The sequence below is a fragment of the Anas acuta genome, chromosome 12 (genome assembly GCF_963932015.1).
Source record: "Anas acuta chromosome 12, bAnaAcu1.1, whole genome shotgun sequence".
Lineage (NCBI taxonomy): Eukaryota > Metazoa > Chordata > Aves > Anseriformes > Anatidae > Anas > Anas acuta.
This window is the reverse complement of record NC_088990.1, coordinates 12810089-12829881: the sequence shown is the minus strand read 5'-3', so window position 1 is coordinate 12829881 and position 19793 is coordinate 12810089. Positions and strand designations below refer to the sequence as shown.

Sequence of the window (19793 nt, the reverse complement as noted above, 5' to 3'; positions counted from 1 at the left end):
TCATTGCTGCCTCCCTTTAATTAGAGGGTAATAGATGGCCCCGCCCGGCGTGTCTGCAGGGGATCCGGCGGTGATGAGCACCTCCCGGTGCTGGATTGCTCCCCCCCCCCCGTTCCTTTTCGGGAGGGCGCTAATTAGCGCCAGGTGCCCACGGGCACAATTAGGGCGCGGGGAGGGGGCTCAGCATCCTGCTCCCCCCCCTCCAAGTCCCGGGGTCGTTTCTCCAGGCTGGCGCTGGGCAGAAAGGGTTAAGGGGGGGGGCACAGCAGGGCGGCTTGTCCCCTCCTAAAGCGTGAACCCTTCTCCTCCGGCCCTGCGTGGAGCGGGATGTGCCCACGGGTGACCGCGACCGGGCGCTCTCCTCGCCCCATCGTCGCGGCCCACGGGGGTGGACGGATAGGGGACACCGCTGGCACCGTGCCCTTGGCCCCACAACAGTAGGATGAGGGGATCTCTTATCCCACAGCACAACAAAAGGGGGGAAGAGCCGCGAGCAGCAGCTCCGAGCCTCCCTGCGCTCAGCCCATCTTTTTGGGGCAGGGGCGGAGGGAAAAGTCCCGGGACGCCCCCAACCCCCTGAGATCTTGCACCACATTCCCTCTAGTTTTTAACCCCGGGGGGGTGGGATGCTCTGCACCCTCAGCCCTCTGGGGCCGGGGGCTGCGGGACAGCCCCCCCGGCATGGGGCAGGGGGGGACGGACACGGGCCCGGGCTGCGGGGGGGAGGAGGGGCCGGCTGGTTGCGGTTTTTTTCTCTCTATTTTTTTTTTTTCCCTGCGATCCTCGGGAAGGCGAGAGCTGGAGCGGGTCGGTGCCATGGAAAACAAAAGGGCCCGGGGGACCGGGAGGGGGAGGAGAAGCCGAGGGGGGGGCCGAGGGAGCCGCAGCCGCCAGCACCGGAGCCGCGGAGGGAGAGCGAGGGGCGACCCCGTCCCCGGGAAGCCCACGGGGCCGGTGATGGGGCCGGGGGGGGCTTGAGGGACCGGGGGGATTTGGGGGGCCGGGGGGACCGGGGAGGCACGGGGGGGGCGTTGTGCACGGCTCTGGTATGCGCCAGCCCCGTAGCATCGGGTGTAGGGGAGGGACTTGGGGGGTGCCGGGAGCGCCCCAAAGGGATCCAGGACCCGGCCCCAACCCCCGGACGCTTCCCACCCCCCCACATCCCCCCGTTACAGCCACCCCAGCCCGGTTTTTGCAAGTCGCCCCCCCCTCCCCGGGCTGTTGCGCAGGGTTTTGGTGCCGCCAGCCCCTTTCCCCTCCCTCTGGAAGTGCCAGGGCTGGGGAAACAAAGGGGGTCCCGCTGCCAGCTCCCCGCAGAGCCGGGCTGTAACCTTTCCCGGGGGGGGGGGCAGCCTGCACGCAGCCCCCGGCAAGGCGAGCGAGGAGTTAGCTCTGCCCTTGGCAGCCGAAAGCGTCGTAAAACCTTCCAGCAGCTCAGGACCCCGCGCTCTGCTGAGAAAAAGCAGTCGGGAAGCTGTTTTCCTTCTCTCCATGGAAAAAAACGTGGAGGCCGGGGGTTGGTTTGAGGGCTGGATGCGTGCCGAGAAGCCCAAAAGTCTGGTGCTTTGGGGGGAGAAAGGCTGAGGCTGGGGGGGGGGAAAAGGGCTGAAGTGCTCCGGAGAGGGAGAGATGGAGTGAACTCTGAACCCGGAGCTTGTACGGCGCGTCCAAGCCCAGGAGGGATGCAGGATTCCCAGAATAAGGAAGCGGCGTCCCGGGGCAGGGGGGACATCTTGGTGAGGAGCTGGTGCGGGGAGGAAGCGTTTGGGGATCCCGGGGGTAGCCGAAAGCTCTCGGCACAGCCATACCTTGCTCAGATTCGGGAATATTTCACCCATTCCTTGCTACCGCGGAGCAGAGCAGAGCAGGGCTGTTTCCTGTTAGCGCTTGGCGAGGAGCAGCAGAGCCCCAGCCCGCCTGGCCCCAGCGAGCCAGGCCCCCCCTTCACGCCCCCTGTCTCTGTCCCCAGGAGGAAGGATGAGGCCACTGCTGTGCTGCCTGGGCATCGCCGCGCTGCTGGGGCGCAGCCTGGCCTGCCCCAGCGCCTGCTCCTGCTCCGCCAAGAAGAACGGGCGGCTGCTGGCCGAGTGCGCCTACAAGGAGCTGCTGGAGGTGCCCCGGGGGCTGTCCCCCAACGTCTCCATCCTCACCCTGTCGGCCAACAGGATCGGCTGGCTGCGGCGGGGCGCCTTCGCCGAGGTCCCCGAGGTGCAGTCGCTGTGGCTGGGCTACAACCAGATCGGCGCCGTGGAGCCGGGGGCTTTCGCGCTCCTGGCGCAGCTGAAGAACCTGGACCTGAGCCACAACAAGATTACGGATTTCCCCTGGCAGGACCTCCGCAACCTCAGCGGCTTGCAGATCCTGAAGATGAACAACAACCGGCTGGCCGGGCTGCCCCGGGATGCCTTCCACGCCCTGAAGGACCTACGCTCGCTGTGGCTGAACGACAACCAGCTCACCACGCTGGCCGAGGGCACCTTCGACAAGCTGCCCTCCCTGTCCCAGCTGCAGATCTTCAACAACCCCTTCAACTGCTCCTGCAAGGTCTTCTGGCTGAAGAGGTGGACCGAGAGCACCTCCGTCTCCATCACCAAGGGGGGAGCCACGCTGTGCGTGGCTCCGGGCAGGCTGAAGGGACGGGCGGTGACGGACATCCCCGAGCACCACTGCGTCGCCCCGTCCGTGCAGCTCACCTACCTCTCCAACCTGGACAACTCGGTGACGTACGACGGCCTCACCCTGACGCTGCACTGCAGCGTGGCGGGCAGCCCCCCGCCGGAGATCCGCTGGAAGATCCAGACCTCCAGCCGCGGCGTCGAGATCAACGGCCCCACCGTGGCGCGGGATGGGAACGCCAAGCAGAGCCAGGAGCGCTTCTTGGTCTTCAAGAACGGCACCATGGCCATCCCCAGGTTCAGCAAGGAGGATGAGGGCATCTACACCTGCCTCGCCGTCAACGATGTGGGCACGCGGGAGGTTTCGGTCAACGTGGCTTTGGCCGGGTCGGAGAATCCAGCCGAAGACCTGCTGCAGGATGACCCCCAGGCCAGCCAGCTCGGGGGCCAGAGCTGCTACAAGGGTGATGAAATGGATCCGTCCGGGGCCGGGGAAAAGCTGGTGATCGTGTACCACATGCCGAGGGAGTCCAAGAGCAAGGCTGGAGGTGCCGTGCCCCACATCCAGCTGGGGACCCTCCTGCTGGCTTTGGGCATCGCGCTGAGCTGGTAAAGGGGGAGAAGGAAACGGTGCCCGGGGGGCTCCCCCCTCTTTCTGTATCATTTATCTACACGTAGTGCCACGCGTTTGCTGAGCTTCTGGGAACTGCGGGCGGCTGGGAGTCCAAGGGGGCCTGGAGCCATCCCCTCCTCGATGGGGGCTTGAGAGCTTCAAATGGGCTCGGGGGAAATGTGACGTGGGGCAGCTCAGCACCATGCTGCTGCTTTCCAGGCACCCACGTCTGCCACCAGCTCCCCTCTGAGACCAAAACGGGGCTGCAGGGGTGAAGCCCACCCCCCAGGGGGCAACCCCCCAGCCTCAGAGCCCCTCCCCACCAGCCCTCCTCCACCCGCAGCCCCCGGGGTGGGCAGGGGGCACAAAGGCCACGTCCCCACCATGTCCAGGTGCTGGGTGTCAGCCAGGAGCACCCTTCCTGCCACCAGCCTCCCGTGGAGCACTGGGGGCTGTAGGGTCGGGCTGAGCAAGCAGGGAGCCGTGGTACGGGGTCCATGGGCCACAGGGCATGTGGCTTTAGGGGCAGAGCCCGTGAGGTGCTTCCGAGTGGGATAAATATGGTAGGAGAGGTGTGGGGCACCTTGTGCCAGGTCAAGGGTGCGAATGAGGCCGTTTGGGGAGCAGCATTGCCATCCGCTGCCTGCACCCCTGCGGGAACCTGGCTGGGGAAGGGAGCACCCGAGGTGCCCGTGCCCCCCTTGCATGGCAGGATCAGGCCCTGTCCCTTCTCTGTGCCTTTCCCAGATGGGACACAGATGCTTTCCCCCCTCCCTTTCACCGCTGAAGCCCACGGTCCAAACCACCCGGCTGGGCTGGACCCACCGGGCTGCGCTGCTCCGGCTCCAAGGCTTCAAAAGCAGGGGGGAAACTGAGACCAAAGAGACCCAAAGGAAAAAGAAAACTCCCCTGAAAGTGCTCTAGCAGCCCCGCTGGGATGTACACACCGTGCCCAGCACCCCAGGGTGCCGGGGACCCGCTGAGCACCTCCCTCTCCCCACCCCACCCCACGGCTGTCCTTCCTCGTGCCTTCTGCTAAGCGCTCGCCTGCGGGAGCTGTGCAGCCTCCCGCAGCCCTATAACCAAAGCTGTATGGCCAGCCGAGTACCAAGCACAATAAATGCCTTTTATAAGCCAGCCCCTGCCTGCTGCCTCTGCGCCCGCCCAGCCCCGTGGCCCTGGGAGGGAGAACGGGTTCACGGGGTGCCCCGAATCGCCCGCCGGGGCAGGGAGGGGAAGGCAGGGACGCCGAGCAGCTGAAAAGCAGCTGTGCCAGAGCCCGAGGCCTCTGCGCAGGCTCTGCAGCCCCGGATTTGGGTTCTTTTATGGCGGCTGGAACAGGGAGCACAGCCTGGGAGCAGCCCCCGGCCGCCGGCTTTTGATGCTAACGAGCAGCCGCAGATTTTTCCCATTACAGACAATAAAAAAAAAAAACACAGCACCACTCCAACCCCAGCGCTGGGAGGACAAGGGCTCGGCGGGGAGTTTCGGTTTCGTTTCATAGGACTCAACTTCTCCAGTTGGGCCCTCTCCATGTCCCCGAGGTGGCCAAGGGCTGGAGGCCACCAAACGGTGCCAGCCTGGGCTGCCACCACCCCTCTCTGCTCTCCTCCAGGCCCGTGGCAGCGTGCCACTGCTGTCCCTCGTGTTTATAAAGGCAAATTCTGTTTTTTTCAGCCAGCCCAGCTCCCTGACCCACCTCACAGGGGCTCAGGCAGGTGGCACCTAGAGGGGATGGTGGCCCTGGGGACGCGTGGGGACACAGCCAGACCCCAGCACCCATTGCTGTGCCGAGGCTGCGTGCGAGGCCGGGAGCTCACAGAGGCAAGAAACCACCACGAAGAGCTCAGCGCGCCCCCAGGGCACCCCGGTTATGCCAAAGGAGGGAAAAGAAAACAAACAAAGGAGAACGAAGCCACCTCCTGTCATCTCTCTCCTCCGTCCCTGCCAAGACAGCTCCGGGGAGCTGCAGGCTGCGTAAACACGCGCAGACACCCTGCTCCACCCCTGGCCTGGAGCTGCAGAAGATTTCAGGGATTACCAAAGCCTTCCTCAAAGCCCCGGGAGCCTGGAGGCTGCTCCAGGGATGCACATCTCCTGGCCATGCTGTCCCTGTCCCCACGTCCCCTCGGTTGTGCCGCAGCTGTTCTGAGGAGCAAGCCTCTTGCTCTGCTTTGGGTATTCCTAAGACAGAGAGGCACAGAGATCCGGTCCTGCTGAGCCCTCCAAAACCTAACCACGAAGCCTCAGCCCCGTGTAACCCCAGCCAACACAGCAGGGACAGCCCTGGTGGTCCTCCTGGCCATGTGTCCCCAGCTCTGCCCTCCCCTCACCCTTGGGAAGGACCCGGAGACCCAGCAGACAGCGAGCACAGGGAGGAGGTACACGATTTATTCTCCTTCCCCAGCTCGGCACGGCTGAGGGGGGCATCAGACTGCTCCAGGGGCTCACTCCCAGCTTGGGGGGACGCACACCTCCCCTGGGGGTGCCCATGGAGCAGGACAGAGGGGTAGAGGAGGGGGAAACAGCCTGAGGAGAGCACGCCGGGCGCTGGGAGCCCCAAACAAGAAGCTCTGTGACCTTCCAGCCCCAAAGGGAGCAGAAAGGGGTTTCAGCCTTCGCAAAACTGGGGAGAAGAGGCTCAGAGCTGGACGGGAGAAGCTCTGGAGGGGTGGTGGGGACCTTCTGCAGAGGGCACTGAGGTGGGGGCGGCTCCTTGCGGTCACTCTGTGCCCCGAGATGGGGAGGAGGAGGTGTGGGTTCGGCTCAGAAGTGACCCCTAAGGGGCTTTGGAGATGCCCAAAGGGTTCAGCTTGGATCATCAACCCCTCTGCTCCCCCGTCAGGCTGGGAAGTGCCCCACGTGCCCTGGCTGTCTCATCGCCTCCGCACGGACCTAGAGCTAAAAAGCAGTGCTGTCACTGCTGGGGAGGGACAGGGGGGGGCCCAGCTCCTCCCAGCCCAGGAGGAGAGGCACGGGGAGACGAGGAGGGGACGGGAGGGACAGAGGAGGCAGGGGGCTTCTCCGGGGGGGAGGTCAGGGCTTGGGGGGGCTGAGCTGGGCACCGTTGGCCGTGGGATCACAGAGGGCGTTTTTTCGGCAGGCCAGCAGCGAGGGGTTGTTGAGCAGGGTGTAAGCCAGCCACCAACGTGCCCGGCTCTGCCTCAGCCGACCTCCTCCCGACGGCGCCTTCGTGCTCTGCATCAGCTGGATGCCTGGAAGGAGACAGCGGGTTGGGGAGGGGGCCCCCAGGCAGGGATGGGGCTGGTTGGGGGGCAGCGGGGGACCCACCTTCCTCCACGTCCCCCGCTCGGGGCTGCGGGGTGCCCCGTGGCCGGGGCGGCTGGAGGAGCAGCAGGCAGAAGGCTCGCATCAGCGGGTGCGACTGGCTCACCTCCGTTTTCAGGTAGTGGCAGTACGCGTGGTAACCTGGGGGACGCAGCCCGAAGGAAAGAGGGGTCAGGGGCCAGCACTGCCCAGCAACACGTCCCCAGCACATCTCTGGGCATGAGGACATGAAGCCACCCCGGGTCCCCATGGCTCTGGGTGATGGGGGAGCCCCCGCTGCGCTCCCTGGGGGTGGGAGAAGGGTCCCCATGGTGCCGGACCTGGGTCGAAGGTCTCCACGCCGCGGTTGAGCAGGCTGATGTCCAGCTGGCAGAAGTGCACGGCGTTGTAGAGCGCGGAGATGAGCATCCTCCAGACCCCCGCCAGGACCCCCACCAGGACATTGATGGGGAAGAGCAGGAAGGTGACGATGTAGAGAGCTCGCCTGCGGGTGGAGGAGGAGGAAAATAAAGGAGCAGAACGCCCCGGGACGGGAAACACGGCCCTTCCCTAAGGGAGGAACCTGCCAAAATAAGCCTCCCAGCCCTCCCTCCCTCCCTGGCAGGCCCTGTCCCTGTTGGAGATGTCTCCATCCCGCGGAGAGGTGTGAACACCCTCCTGCTGCCAGGCTGTTGAGGTTGGCCTCCAGCGCACGCAGGGTCTCTGCTCCCCCTCGGAGGCTTCAGCAGGGGTCACAGCACGAGGCTGGGGGCTCAGGGCGGGGGGCACAGCTCCCGTGGGGGGGGAACAGGGCCCAGATCCCATCAGGGCAGCAAGCTGGCCCCTAGCCATAGCCTCCAAAGAACCCTTCTGTGAGCGCAAAGCTGCTTCAAGACCCTGGAGGAGCCCTGCAGAGGTTGAACCAACCCCACAAGGGGTGCGTGCAAACCCAAGAGCAGCCGCCCTGGGCCCCGGGAGACCCCAGCCCCCCTACCTGTTGGTCAGCTCTTTGCGCAGGGGATGGTGCTCCAGGAACTGGGAGTGAGCCGCCAGGTTCTGCGCCAGGACGGCACCCACCAGGGTCAGCCAGAAGGGCCTGGCCAGGAGAGAACGGGGAGCTTGGGGGCTGGGAAACGAGGCTCCCGACCCCTCCAGCCTAGCAGGAGGAGCCCGAGGGGCAGCAAAATAAAAGGTAGCCCTTTATCCAAGCACCACAAAACTCATCGTGGCACCCCCGGGTGCTCACCACATGTTCTGCACCAGCCTGAAGAGGTGCGTGCTGGTGCCCGACTGCAGCGGGATGACGACGAGGAAGGTGAAGGCAGCCGAGCAGATGAAGAAAATCACTTGCTGGATGAGGAGCCCTGGGAGGGAGACGCGGGGAAGGAAGGCGTCACGGGGGAGGGAGGGAGGGAGGAGAAGTGCTCCTTGTTCCTGCTTCCAGCCCCGTTTCAGAGCACGCCTGTCGTTTTAATCCCATAATGAGCAGGCTCCTCGCCTGCCTCCCCCGCTCCCCGCACAATGCTCTGCGCGGGGTCTAATGATGGGTTCGGCCTTGCTCATCGCACCCTGCCTCACCCCCGCCGAGAGGAGCCGCCTCCGGGGCTGCCTCATCACTGAACCAGCCCCGAGCTGCGATTTCTAATCAGAGATCACACCAGGAGCAGCGGTGGTGCCGAGCGGGAGAGGGGCTGCGCTGGGATTTTGTGCCCTGGAAATTGGGTTCCGAGCTCGAGTCGTGTTCGTGGTGCTGCTGCAGGATGCGGGCAGCCCAGCCAGGGATGCTCCCGGGGGTTTTGGGGTGTGCCCAAACCCCAGAGAGGTTTTGGGGTGTGCCCAAACCACGCTGGGTGCAGATGGATGGGGTTTCTGCCCCATTTCACACCCCGTGCCCACCCCTATATCAGATGTTGGGATGCGGTGCCTGGGACTGGAGGAGACAGACAGCCCCTCGCGCGAGATGCCGTGACAGCTTCGCGGATCAAAATATTTGGGCGCGAGCCAAGAAGGCTCTCCCTCCCTCCCCCCACTCCCCGAGCCCCCCCTGTTTCTCCCCACCATTTGGTGCTCAGCCTGGCCCTCCCAGCCGAAGGACAGATTGCGTTGGGGGAACCACGAACAAAAGCCCTGAAGCTTTGCAAAATGGGACCAAAAAAAAAAAAGAAAAAAGAAAAAAAAAAAGGGGTGGGGTTGGGGCTGCTTAAACTCGGGGTAACCTGTGGGAAATGGGGCTCCACCACCTCCTCCTGCCCCACAGCCCCCCCCAAACATTTACCCAGGCAGGCAAAAGCCGTCTGGAAGCTGGCGAAGCTCATCCAGCAGACGATGGCTTGTCGGGAAGGGCGGAGGATGTGGGCTTTGTAGAAGACATCGAGCACGGCCCCTTGGTACAGCGCCTTCAGGTTGCTCCTGGAGGGCAGAGAGCAGTGGGGCTGGGCGGTGGGGATGAGGATGAGGACGCAAAGAGGGCGATTTGGGGAGCGCGGCGCCCTACCTGTGCATCACCAGCGTCCTCAGCAGCATGGCCATGGTCAGCAGGCAGCACAGCACCAGCGAGCACACGTAGCACACTGCGGGGAGGCGGCCGGAGGGGCCGGTGTTACCCCAAAAGGGGTCTCAGGCACCACCCAGGGGGCATCAGGTGGGGTCAGGTTATGGTGCTGCATCCCCCGGGCAGGGCACTGTGCCTCAGTTTCCCTCCTCAGCCTCTTGGCAATACAAGGACACCCTTGGAGGGCAGGGGTGTCTGAGCCTGGCAGGATGCTCAGAAGCTGGGGAGGAAGGGGAAAGCGAGATGGGAGCAGGGGATGTGCCAGGAGAGATGGGAAGGTCAGGAAAGCAGAGGTGGGGAGGAGGAGAGGGGCTCGGTGACTCCGGAAAGCCACAAAAAAGCCCTGGCGGAGGCCCCCTGCCAGCCCCCTGCCCCCTGCCCAGGGCTTTCAATTATCGGGTGCCCGCTCGGCAGCGGGGGGACGGGGGGCCATCTGCTCGATTCCAGCACATATCAAAGCCTGCCCGAGGAGCAGCATCTGCAGCGCGGCGGTTTTGGCAGGCAGCAGCTGCTCGGGGAGCCCTGGCACGGCACCAGGTCCGCGCACCCGCCTTCCACGTCTGCACAGCCCAGGCTGGGGCAGGGGCAGCTGGGCTGCGCCCCCTCCTTCATGGTCCCCGTGCTCCTTCAACACAATAACCTGCTCCATCACCACCTGCTTCCACGGGCAGCTTGGGCTAGAGACCCCCTAAACTCAGAAGCCCTCCCCAAACCCCCCGTGGACGTGGCCACGCACCTTCCAGCGACCACAGGTAGTGCTTGACGGTGCTGAGCTCCTTCTCCATGTCCCCCGGCATGCCCGGGTTCTCCGAGGGCACCAGCCCGAACTGGACCAACAGCACCACCACGTCCTTCGTCATCCCCGCCCGCACGATCTGGATGGTGGGGACGAAGGCCACCAGGAGCAGCAGGGCCACCTGCGGGGCAGCGGTGCCACGTGAGCCACCAGGTTAGCCTAAAAGCCTCACGGCGGGCTGAGCCCTGGGAGCACACGGCCGGGTAGCGAGGCTCAGCTCAAGTAATACCTCGAGGCACGCTAATACCAGCCCCAAAGCCACGGTGCCCCGAGGGAGCGTGGCAATGTGTCCCTTGCCCCACGAGGACGTGGCCACGGGGCGCCGCGTGCCGCTGGGCCACCCCGGTCACCTGGTAGACAGCGATGACGGAGGTGGTTAGGGACAGGACGAGCTTCAGCGGGAGCTGGAAACCTGCGAGGCAGAAGCAGAGGGGTAAATGGGGGCCACCCAGCCCAGCCTGAGCCCCCCATTTGGGTGGGGGTTTCCCCCGGGCTGCTTCCCACACCTGCAGGGCATTAGAGGACGGGGTTCCTTCCCGTGGCTCTTCCTACAGGCCCACAAAACCTCGTGCCCCTGCAGCAGGGAGCCCCAGGCTCCCCGCTCCGTCCCTGCCCAGCCCACCCGTGCCCCATGGGGGTCCCCAGCTCCTCCTCCCCACCCCGAGCCTGCAACAGTTTGTGCGAGCCGAGGCGCCGGGCGGCAGCTGCCGCGGCACAGATGCTTTGGGGACGGAGCCAAGGAAGGCATTTGCTGTCCCCCGGGGGAGGCAGACTGTTTGCAGAGCGGCTGCTACAGCAAAGAGCGCATCCCACCTTCCTCAGGAGCGTAGATGTAGGAGCACAGATACGCCCGGACCCGGTGCAGGAGGCTCTCTTCTAGCTTGCTGGGGCTGGAGGAGGAAGGAGAAGGTGACAAACGCGACTTGGGTGGCCCCAGACCGCGGGCAGGGCTGCACTCTGGTCGTGCAGAGCTGCAGGAGCATGATGTATGTGGTTTCTCTTTTCTTTTTTTGAACAGGGTCAGGAGGCTGTGCCGTCCCCAGGCTCCCGGCGAGAAGCTGCTGCCCTTACCTCTCCTTCCTCGGCCGCTTGGCCAGGACAGCCCGTAGGTACTTCTTGTAGTAGCCTCGCCCTGAAACCTGAAGGAAAGCAGCTGTAAAAGCTGCCCAGTTCCCACCGGGCAACCCAAAATGAGCTCCCGGGGTTATTTCAGTCCACGCTGGGGCCAGCGGCTCAGTTCTGAAGGTTTTCTCCTCTCCTTCACCCAACAAAGCCCGACGTTTCCAAAAGGGCTGGGGATTATTGCTGCCTGCCAGGGAAACAAGGCGACCCCAGTCCGGCCTGAATGGGACGCATTGATGCCGTAAGCCTCTTGTACTAAGGAGTTTACTCCAAAGATGGATTTTCCCCTCTTCAAATCCAGCAAGATAAACAGAGCCGCAACCCCTGTGTGCCCCGCTGCCGTCAGAGGGCCGCCAGGCTGCTGGGAGCCAAACTGGGAGCACTGGGAGCACCCCGATGCTCAGAACCAGGCTGCGGGGCAGGAAAGCCACAAAGCAGCCCTGAAAGCACACGGGGTCATTGAGGGGTTCCCCCAGGCTCCCACCACCCCCGATCACCCCATGCATCTTCGTTACCTCCTTATCCAAGGTCTCCTCGTGCCCCGTGAAGCTCCTGATCAGCAGGGCTGGGTACCAGAGGCTTAAGACCACGAGGCAGAGGATGATGGGGACGTAGGAGAGCGTGGAGTAGTACCTGTATATCTAGGGACACGCGGCGCTGTCACACAGCGGCCCGGGGACACCTCAGTGCCACCTCTCCGGGGCGCCAGGACGGCCACCTCGGGTCCCAGCAGCCTGCCCCGTGGCGGGGCGCATACCTTCGGTGACTGGGGGCAGTCCACCTTCTGCCAGATGTGCACCACGCAGTGGCACCAGGACAGGAGGCAGCCCACGAGGTAGCCGGCCCTGTGCCCCACCGTGGCGCAGGCAGCCAAGGGGCAGTAGAAGGCGGGGTAGTAGAGCAAGGCCAGGATCTTCCAGTACTCTAGAGCGGAGGGAACAAAGGCGACGCGTGCTCTCAGTAGGGACCAGAGTGAACAGCCCGCCCGGGGGCTCCCCCGCGGCGCTGCCCTTACCCCGGCTGTGCTGGGATGAGTTGGGGACGAGCGGCAGAGGGTCACGGTCCAGCACCAGGATGCACAGGGAGGAGAAGAGGATGCCAAACACCGCGGCCACCAGCCCGCGGTTGCCCTCCTCCTCCAGAAAGTTGGCCGGGCTGTGGGGCCGGGGGGCACAAAGTGAGCCTGGAACCCCCTTGATGCACGCTGCAGCACCCCATCCCCGTCACCCTAGGGCTGGGTAGTCCCGTGCCAGCCAGGCAGGGTGACGGGGACGTGGGGACACGATACCTGAGCAGCCCAGGGACGCCGTTCCAGCAGCCCCGGCGGAGACGCCGGCGTTTCACCAGCAAGGACAAGCCCAGCAGCACAGCCAGCTGCCAGAAGAAGGGGAATGGTGTTATTTTTTTTAGCTAAGCAGGAGGGCCCTTTAGAGGAAGATGCACGCAGACGGAGCTGGGGACAGCAAATGTGATGGGTTTTGGGGGTACTTACGGAGACGGGCGCCATGCAGGCATGGTACAGCCTGGGGGAGATGGTGGGGTCACAGTCTGGGATTGCGCTGGGAAATGCGCTAGAGAGGGGAAAACAAGTTTAAAAAAATTATCTGGGGTTGTATTTTGTCCTGAAAGGGTAAAAAGTTAAGGTGTTGGGGTGACGCTCTGCGCACACGGGGGTGGCAGCAGCAATTTAGGTCTGGTATTTTGGAGAAGCAAAGCCCCAAAGAGCAGGGCCACGCAACCCCAGGTAGCTGGGGCTGAAGTCACCCTGGGGAGGTGGATTTAGGATTTTAGGACTGAGCTCAAGAGACAGAATCCTGGAGCAGCCCGAGCTGCTTCTGCAGGGGCTGGATGAGCTCCAGGACCCCGTGCAGATGTCGGGGCCAAACGGGGACCAGCAGGGAGGGACGAAGCCCCCTGTAGGACTTTTTCAGCCCAGCACTATCACCAGGCTGCCAGGGGAGGTTCCTGCGGCCAGAGCTCCGTGCCTTCTGCCTTCCTGCTCTAACAGCTGTCCTTGGGTAGACCAGACAGTTCCTGCTGTCCCAAAATATCCCAGCTCCCGAGGCCCAGGCGCCCACCCACAACACTAAGGAGGGGAGGCAGCTCCAGCACAGTTCTGGTTTCCCCAGGACTTCAGAATTAAATCCTGAGCGTTTGGGGTCTGGACAGGATGCGCAGACACCCCAAACTGTTTTGGGGGGGGGTTTCCATCCAGTTTTACCCCCAGGGCTTCAGCTGGGCTGGGTGAGGCAATCTCCAAGGGTGTTTCACAAAGCAGGAGATTAAGGACCTGGAACAACCCTTTGGATAGGGCTGGGCTGGTCCCGCCGGGTGCCCTCAGGATCAGATATCGGCCAGCTGAGCAGGGTAAAAGCCTCGCTCAGTCAACAGGGGACAATAGGTGCTGAGGGATGGCCTCGGGACACCCAGGATGGGGCCCTGCCACCCGCTTCGGGGCACCCCTCAGGTAAATTGTGCCTCCAGGGCTCTGGGGAGGATGCTGAGCTGAAGAGGGGAGTGGGACAGATGGGGAGCAGGCTTTATGAAACCACCACCCCTGCAGATTTACACCACCTACCAACCCCACCCCGTGCCCCGGGACGGCAGAACCACCCGCACAATGAGTTGTGTCCGTCAGCAGCAGGTCTGGGGCTCGCCAGAGCAGGATGCTGGCACCCCCCCGGGGTCGAGGGGACGCATGGCACTGCCACCGGCTGCTTACTTGTCCTGTGGCACGGCCGGCTCTGCAGTCTCGTAGATGTACCAGTCGGAACCCAGGTCGTCCCCAAAGCCATCGTCCAGCGGCGAGCCGTGCGCCCCCCCGGAGCCGTTGGCTGCCATTGATGTCCTCCTGCTGCACGGGGAAGGGGGAGGCGGAGGGAAAAAAGGTGGTTTTTTTTTAGGGGGGAGTCCCCTTGGAAATGCGGGGCTGGAGGCAAGGAGCCAAGAGATTTATCTCCTTGGGTCACTCCCACCCCATCCCCACCTTGGGCGGCCGCTGCCGCCCCGCTGATAGAATGGGAGCCTTTGTTTGGGTTGTTCCACAGCGGTTACGTGAAGGGCTGCGAAACCAGCACAAGGGTCAGGATTTGGAGGCACGGGCGAAGCAGGAGGGAGCTGGGCGAGCGGCCGTGTCCCCGGCGTCCCTCCCTGCCACCAGGTTGGGGAGGTGCTGCCCCGGGAGGGAGCCTCAGCACCTTCCCCTCTCCGGAACGGGGCCGATCGTCCCCGCAGCGATAAAAGGGACAGCTTGTCCCGGTGCCAGTTCCAACAAGCTTTCCTTCCTCCTTCCCTCTGCTATTTTCTTTTATTTTTTTTTTTCTTTCTCTTTTTTTTTTTTGATTACTTTGGCCCGGGCAGCCCCACACCCTCCCTTGCTGTCCCACAGCCCTGTTTTTCTGTTTTGCCTCCTCCCCATCACAGACAGAGCCTTTCCCCCATCCCTGGCTGGCAGTGGGGACACCGAGGCACACCTAGAAGCTGCAGGAGTCACCCCGACCCCATTGCTGGGGCTGAGAGCTCCCTGAAGGAGATGAGGGACATCCCCACCCGCAAAGCATCGGTGGGATCAAGTGACACCCTCCTGAGAAGCCTTCCCTTCCTCCCCAAACCCTTATTCAGCGCTGCCCCCGTGCACCAGCCCGGGGCCACCTTGGGGACATCCCCAAACCCGCCTGGGACCACTTCCCAACCCCTGCCTGGTGGCTCCGAGGGGATGGGGAGGAGGTGGATGACCCCACCAGGAGCTTTGCTCAGGGCTGCTGTTTGTACAGCTGGTGCTCGCTAAGGACCGCGCTGGATGTGGCTCATCAGCTCCAAAGGGGTCCCAAAAATCAGGGAAAGGCAGGCGGCCCCATCTCCAGACACTTCATGGGCTGGTGCCCTGCGGGTGATGTCCTCTCCGGCTCCAGGCCCAGTGGGTGTAGGACCAGCCCTGGGCGAGCATCCTGCTCCCTGCTGGGGGCTCAGGACCCCAAAACCCCCCCTCGGCCAGCGGCTCCCCGGCCATCCCCTGGTTTTGTGTGCGCAGGGAAGCGGCTCTGACCTCACCTCCCAGGAATGTAGCACTCCGTAAAGTAGAAGGAGCCCGTAAAGCGCACACACACGCCTCTTAGGAGACCCAAAAGCCCCTTTCCCCTCCTGCAGGGTCAGGGCAGCGGTCCCGCAGCCTCCAGATGTTATCCCACAGCCACCAGGGGACTGCCCGTGCCCCTCTTACCTGCCTATGGGGTCACCTGGAGCAGGGTGACCGGGGGGGCTCGGAGAGCTCCCCAGCCTGGTGGCATCACCCCACAGGACCCCCCTGCACCCCATCCAGCAGACACCACCTCTCTGGTGCCCCCTGCCCCAAATTTTGGCTGCCTGAGGTCACATCGATAGCGACGGAGAGGAGCAGGAAGGGAAGCCACACGGCACCCGCCGGGCAAGCCACAGCCTGAATCCACGCAGGGCAGCAAAAATAAATCACAAAGCCGAGCTGGAAAGCTTCCTGGGTGTTGTGTCAGCCCCGTGTGCCAGCAAATCCTCACCAAGACCCAGGTGGCTCAAGAGCAGGCATCCCAGTCACCCCTCCGAGAGCTGCTCCATCTTCACGGGATGCTCTCCTGCAGCCAGGGGAAGCCCCCTCCTCGCCGCCCACCAGCCAGCAGTGTCCCCAAGGAGAGGTGGATGTCCCCAAGGAGAGGTAGGTGTGCCCAAGCCCCCCAAGTGCCCACCAGCCCCGCAGCCCCTCGGTGCCCCACGTTTCCCCGAAACCTGATCCTTTTGCTCCTCCGCCTCACCCCTGCTGGAACAGGCTGGGCCTTTGATCGCGGTGGCGTCGCCCGAGATTGATGGCTCCAATAAAGCTCCTTCATATTCCTCATTTCCCACCATCCATCACCCTCTGGGGAGCTTTTTCATCCCACCACTATGAATTAGACTTGGGGGGAGCCATAAGGGAATTCCCTCCCCCCCCTCCCCGTCCGCGTCCCCTCCTCCTATCCGGGATAATGGTGATGCCTTGTGTACAGCTTTTAATAAAAATGATAAAGATCTCGTTTCACAATTGTTCAGGGAGTGCTTGGGCCGGGGGAGAGCTGTTTAAGCGAGATCTCCTCTAATTCAATTGCCCGTTGGGAGCCGCGCTGGCAGCGGGGAGCCGTGCGTCCTCGCGGAGCGGTGGCCGCGGAGGACACGGGACAGGGACTGGCCTCGCTCGGTCCCGGAGGGGGATTTAGCAGCTGCCCGCACTGCTCAGCCCGCCCAGAGCTGCTCCAAGACTTTAATCCTCTTTCTGGAAACGCGGCGCTTTCCCCAGCGCAAAGATCTCCCCGCTTGCCCAAACCTCAGCACCGGGGAGGCCCCGGTGTCCCCAGCCCATCCGGATGGGGGCTGGAGCCTCCGGGAAGCCCCCACTCGCTCTCTCCATCCGAGAACGGGGGGCTCGGGGCACCCCCCGGGGCAACGAGGACACCGGGCCCTGGGGCCGTGACCCCGTGCGGGAAGCCTGCGGGGATGCGGTGACCTCACCGCACCTCAACCCACATCCTCAGCTTCCCAGGAAAGCCCCCGTCTGGGGCAGGGAGAGGTCGGAGGGGGTGAATCAGCATGGGAGGGGGGGCATGGAGGAGGTTTTTCCATCCCAACTCTCGGCACAGAGATCCGGCAGAGCCTCCACCTCCCAGACCCCAGCCCGCTGGCCTCCACCAGCCCAGCGAGCCCCCCAGCTCCGAGCAGCCCCTTCTGTCCTCAGGCACGTAAAGCCAATGAGCCAGAAGCACCTTTTTGCATTTTTAGAAGCTGTAGCAGCTTAAAAACAAAGCAAACCAGGCTTGGGGAGGTGTGGGGGGGTTGTTTTAGGCTGCCACCCCTCTTTGCTTCCAAAGCCTCGCGGTGCAGCAGGTGTGCTGCGCTCCACGAGCAAGGAGCCAGCGGAGGGGAGAAGCCACGAGTTCACAGGGCTGGGCTAAAAACTGCCCACAAAGCACCCCCCGTGCTGCAAACCCTGCTGATGGGGGGGAAATATTCCCCGTAGGGTGCCTGGGGCTCCTGCACCCTCTCCAACAAGCGTGCTGGAAGCTTGCGCACACGACCGATACCCCCCCACCCCCCACCCCGCCACGCAAACTTTGCGAGAAGAATCAAAACGCGTCCAAAAAATGCCAATAATAAAAAAGTTACCTTCTCCCAACGGGCTGGAGGAAAAGCTCAGAGCATCAGCCCGGCATGGACGCGGCCATGCGCGCCGCCAGGCAAAGTTCAGCGCACCGGCGGAGGCTGGCGGCGGCGGAGGCGCCGGGAACTTTATCCCCTCCATGGCGAGGAGGCCTTGGCTCGGGGCCACCCTGGGGTTTAGGAAATGAAAAGCAACCAACCCCGTGCTGCGCTCTCCCCTTTGATTGCCCAGGGAGGGAGGCAGCTGGAGCCAGCCCCTGTCTTTTCCCCCACTCCTCGTCCCGGTCTCCGAGCTGCTCCCTCCGCCCCTGTGCTGACAGCTGGGGAGGGGGGGACGGGGACCGGAGAGGGGCTGGGTGGCCCCCGCGCCGTGCTGGCCCACCCAAGATGCTGCAAACATCTCGGCTGGCTCCAGGCTTCCTCCTGGGTACACCCAAGGGCCAGATCCTGGCCACAGAGCCCTTCGCTGGGGGAGGTTTTAAGGCAGCCGGGGTAGAAAGGGGAAGGCAGAGGCAGCCTGGGGACATAAAGCCCCCCCCAGGTGCCACCAGCATGGGGTGGCCGTCCCAGAACTCCTGCTGAAAAGGGGCTTTCGCTGCATCCTTCCCCCAACACTGCAAAGCAGGGGCCCCGACCCTCCCCGTTTTGGGGGGGGAAAGAGCAGGATTTGGGGAAATCCCTTCCTCTCCTCCTGTCCCAGCTGTGCCTCCCACCTGCAGCAGGGCCCCCCGAGCCCACGAGACGGCAGGTTACAACACCTCGATAATCCCTGCGCACACCCCCACGCTCCACACGTGACAGCGAGCAAAGGGAAAATTAATCAGCATGGAAGATTTAGCTTAATTTTTAGCCAAAACCTCGTGGCAAGGCTGAACAGGGACCCACAGGTACCCCCCCTTCCTCCCTGGGGTTCTTAACTGAGCTGCAGCCAAAGGAAAAGGTGTCCGTGAACCAACATCGTTCCCAGGAGATTTGGGGGATCTCATATTTAGTTTTGGGGCACCAAGGAAGGGGACGTGATGCTGGAAGCTTATCCGAAAGCAGGGCCATGGTCTGTCATTACGCGGTGCTGCTTTAGCATGGTGGAGGCTGCACGTGCACCTCTGGCACAGCTGGGAGCTGCTGCCTGAATAAACTGCGCCTGGGCTTAAATTACAGGAAAATTGCTCTTTGATGAGCCCGTCGTTAGAGGTGGCTCTAATGTGTTTGCACAAGGCTGGGAGGGAGGCGAAGCGGCTGCAATGTCTCATTGCCACGCACCAGAGCCTGGCAGGGTTTAAGGCAAGGCAAAGGAAAGCCGTGTCCCTGCCCCAGAGGGGTGCACAGGTGAGCACCGCGGTGTCATTGCAGATCAGCGGCCTGGGAGGACTCCATTTTTTGGGGAAAGCAGCTGAGAGCAGCATCACACAGCACCCAACTCGGGGTGTCCCTGCGTGGCACCACCTCGCTCTCACCAGTCCCCCTGGCTTGGGTAGGAGCTGCCGGAGAACAGCCAAATCGCCAGTTTCTGCCCATTTTCCTCCATTTCAAAGGAGCCCAAGAGAAGGGACAGGGGGGTGGAAGGATGCGTGGGAACCCCAAAGAAAAGCACACCAGCCCAGAAGCCCCGGCGAGGGATAAATGCAATTTTTGCCCACGTAATTTCAGCCACCAATCCTCCAACACCCTTCGAGGCAGCACAGAAGCCATCCAGCAGCCCTGAGCACCCCCGGGACACCAGTACCACCTTCCTTACAGGCAGGGGCACCTTTCACAGCACCCTTTTTCTCCTGTTTAATCCCAATTCGGTGCCTGAAAACCCCCATTTCTGCCCCATTTCCCTGTCCTCGCCCTGACCTCCCCAGGACGCTCCCTGCAGCGGGAGGTCAGAAGGAGGCGAGGTTGTGCTAGGGGTCAGCACCCCAAGCCCAGGCTCCAACCTGATTTATTTTTTCCCCCTAAATGAGAAGGAAAAACCCAGAAATAGAGACTGGGGAGGGCCCTCCAAAGGGACTCACGGAGGTGGTGGTGCTGGGACAGGCCCTGGCTCCATTTCAGGGACCCAAACAAGGGGCACCCGCAGGTGCCTGGGCTGCTTTCCCATACCAGAAAACGGCAAAATCCCATACCCCAGGGCCTCAGATGTGCTTTATCCCTCTGCCCCCGAGGATAACCTTGTTGTTTCAGGCTCGCACCGGCACCAAGGGGCTGGAATGCAGCTTTTTGTACGGAGCTGTCTCGGAGAAGGGCCATCTGCTAGCCCGGCCCCGGCTCGTGTTTCACTGGAAACATCCCCAAAGCTGTGGGAACGTGCTATGTTCAACAGCGCCTGGGGAATGCGAAGTGACAGGGCAGGGGGCTCCCTGGCTGGATCAGACAGAGCCGTTCCAGCCCCCTGCTCACCCCCGCTTTAAGCTCAGCCCCAAAATATCCCCAGTGCCTCCGACCCCTGGATGCTCAGCTAGCCCCACAGCGGGTTGAGCAGGCAGGGGGCTCAGCTCCACTTGCACACAGGTCCTGCCCCATTTGGGGGCATCTTCCAGCCCCAAGGGGCCTTCTGCAGCCTGGCTGTGACCCCAAGCATCCCCCATGCTCATCCCATCTCCTTGGCTCGCCCGACCCCACGGGGAGCCACATCCAGGAGCACCCCCAGCTCAAATCTTGCCCTGTAAGTGAGCTGGAAAAGAGCTGCAG

The 19793-nt window shown here is 63.4% G+C and overlaps 2 protein-coding genes across 5 annotated transcripts; one reads left to right on the top strand and one right to left on the bottom strand.

Moving 5' to 3' along the window:
- Positions 1 to 681: 681 nt before the first annotated feature.
- On the top strand, positions 682 to 4365 carry ISLR (immunoglobulin superfamily containing leucine rich repeat). 3 transcript variants are annotated; one of them, XM_068696444.1, is made up of 2 exons: positions 682 to 807; positions 1970 to 4365. In XM_068696444.1, the coding sequence occupies exon 2, from the start codon at positions 1978 to 1980 to the stop codon at positions 3226 to 3228; it is 1251 nt and encodes a 416-aa protein (XP_068552545.1). In that variant the 5' UTR covers positions 682 to 807; positions 1970 to 1977; the 3' UTR covers positions 3229 to 4365. The 3 variants fall into 3 exon arrangements, with proteins under 3 accessions (XP_068552545.1, XP_068552546.1, XP_068552547.1); XM_068696445.1 differs by lacking the exon at positions 682 to 807 and adding an exon at positions 825 to 954; XM_068696446.1 differs by lacking the exon at positions 682 to 807 and adding an exon at positions 1601 to 1736.
- Positions 4366 to 5603: 1238 nt separating this feature from the next.
- Positions 5604 to 17849, bottom strand: STRA6 (signaling receptor and transporter of retinol STRA6). Of its 2 annotated transcripts, XM_068696435.1 has the most exons (20): positions 17834 to 17849; positions 17127 to 17290; positions 13687 to 13818; positions 12457 to 12535; positions 12253 to 12338; positions 11980 to 12119; positions 11722 to 11888; positions 11480 to 11605; positions 10914 to 10981; positions 10656 to 10732; positions 10193 to 10254; positions 9783 to 9963; positions 8990 to 9065; positions 8771 to 8904; positions 7742 to 7859; positions 7490 to 7591; positions 6837 to 7000; positions 6520 to 6657; positions 6294 to 6443; positions 5604 to 6129 (listed from the first exon to the last, which is right to left on the bottom strand). In XM_068696435.1, the coding sequence occupies exons 3-20, from the start codon at positions 13803 to 13805 to the stop codon at positions 6050 to 6052; spliced, it is 2067 nt and encodes a 688-aa protein (XP_068552536.1). In that variant the 5' UTR covers positions 13806 to 13818; positions 17127 to 17290; positions 17834 to 17849; the 3' UTR covers positions 5604 to 6049. The 2 variants fall into 2 exon arrangements, with proteins under 2 accessions (XP_068552536.1, XP_068552537.1); XM_068696436.1 differs by lacking the exon at positions 17834 to 17849 and having other exon boundaries at positions 5604 to 6443.
- Positions 17850 to 19793: the final 1944 nt, after the last annotated feature.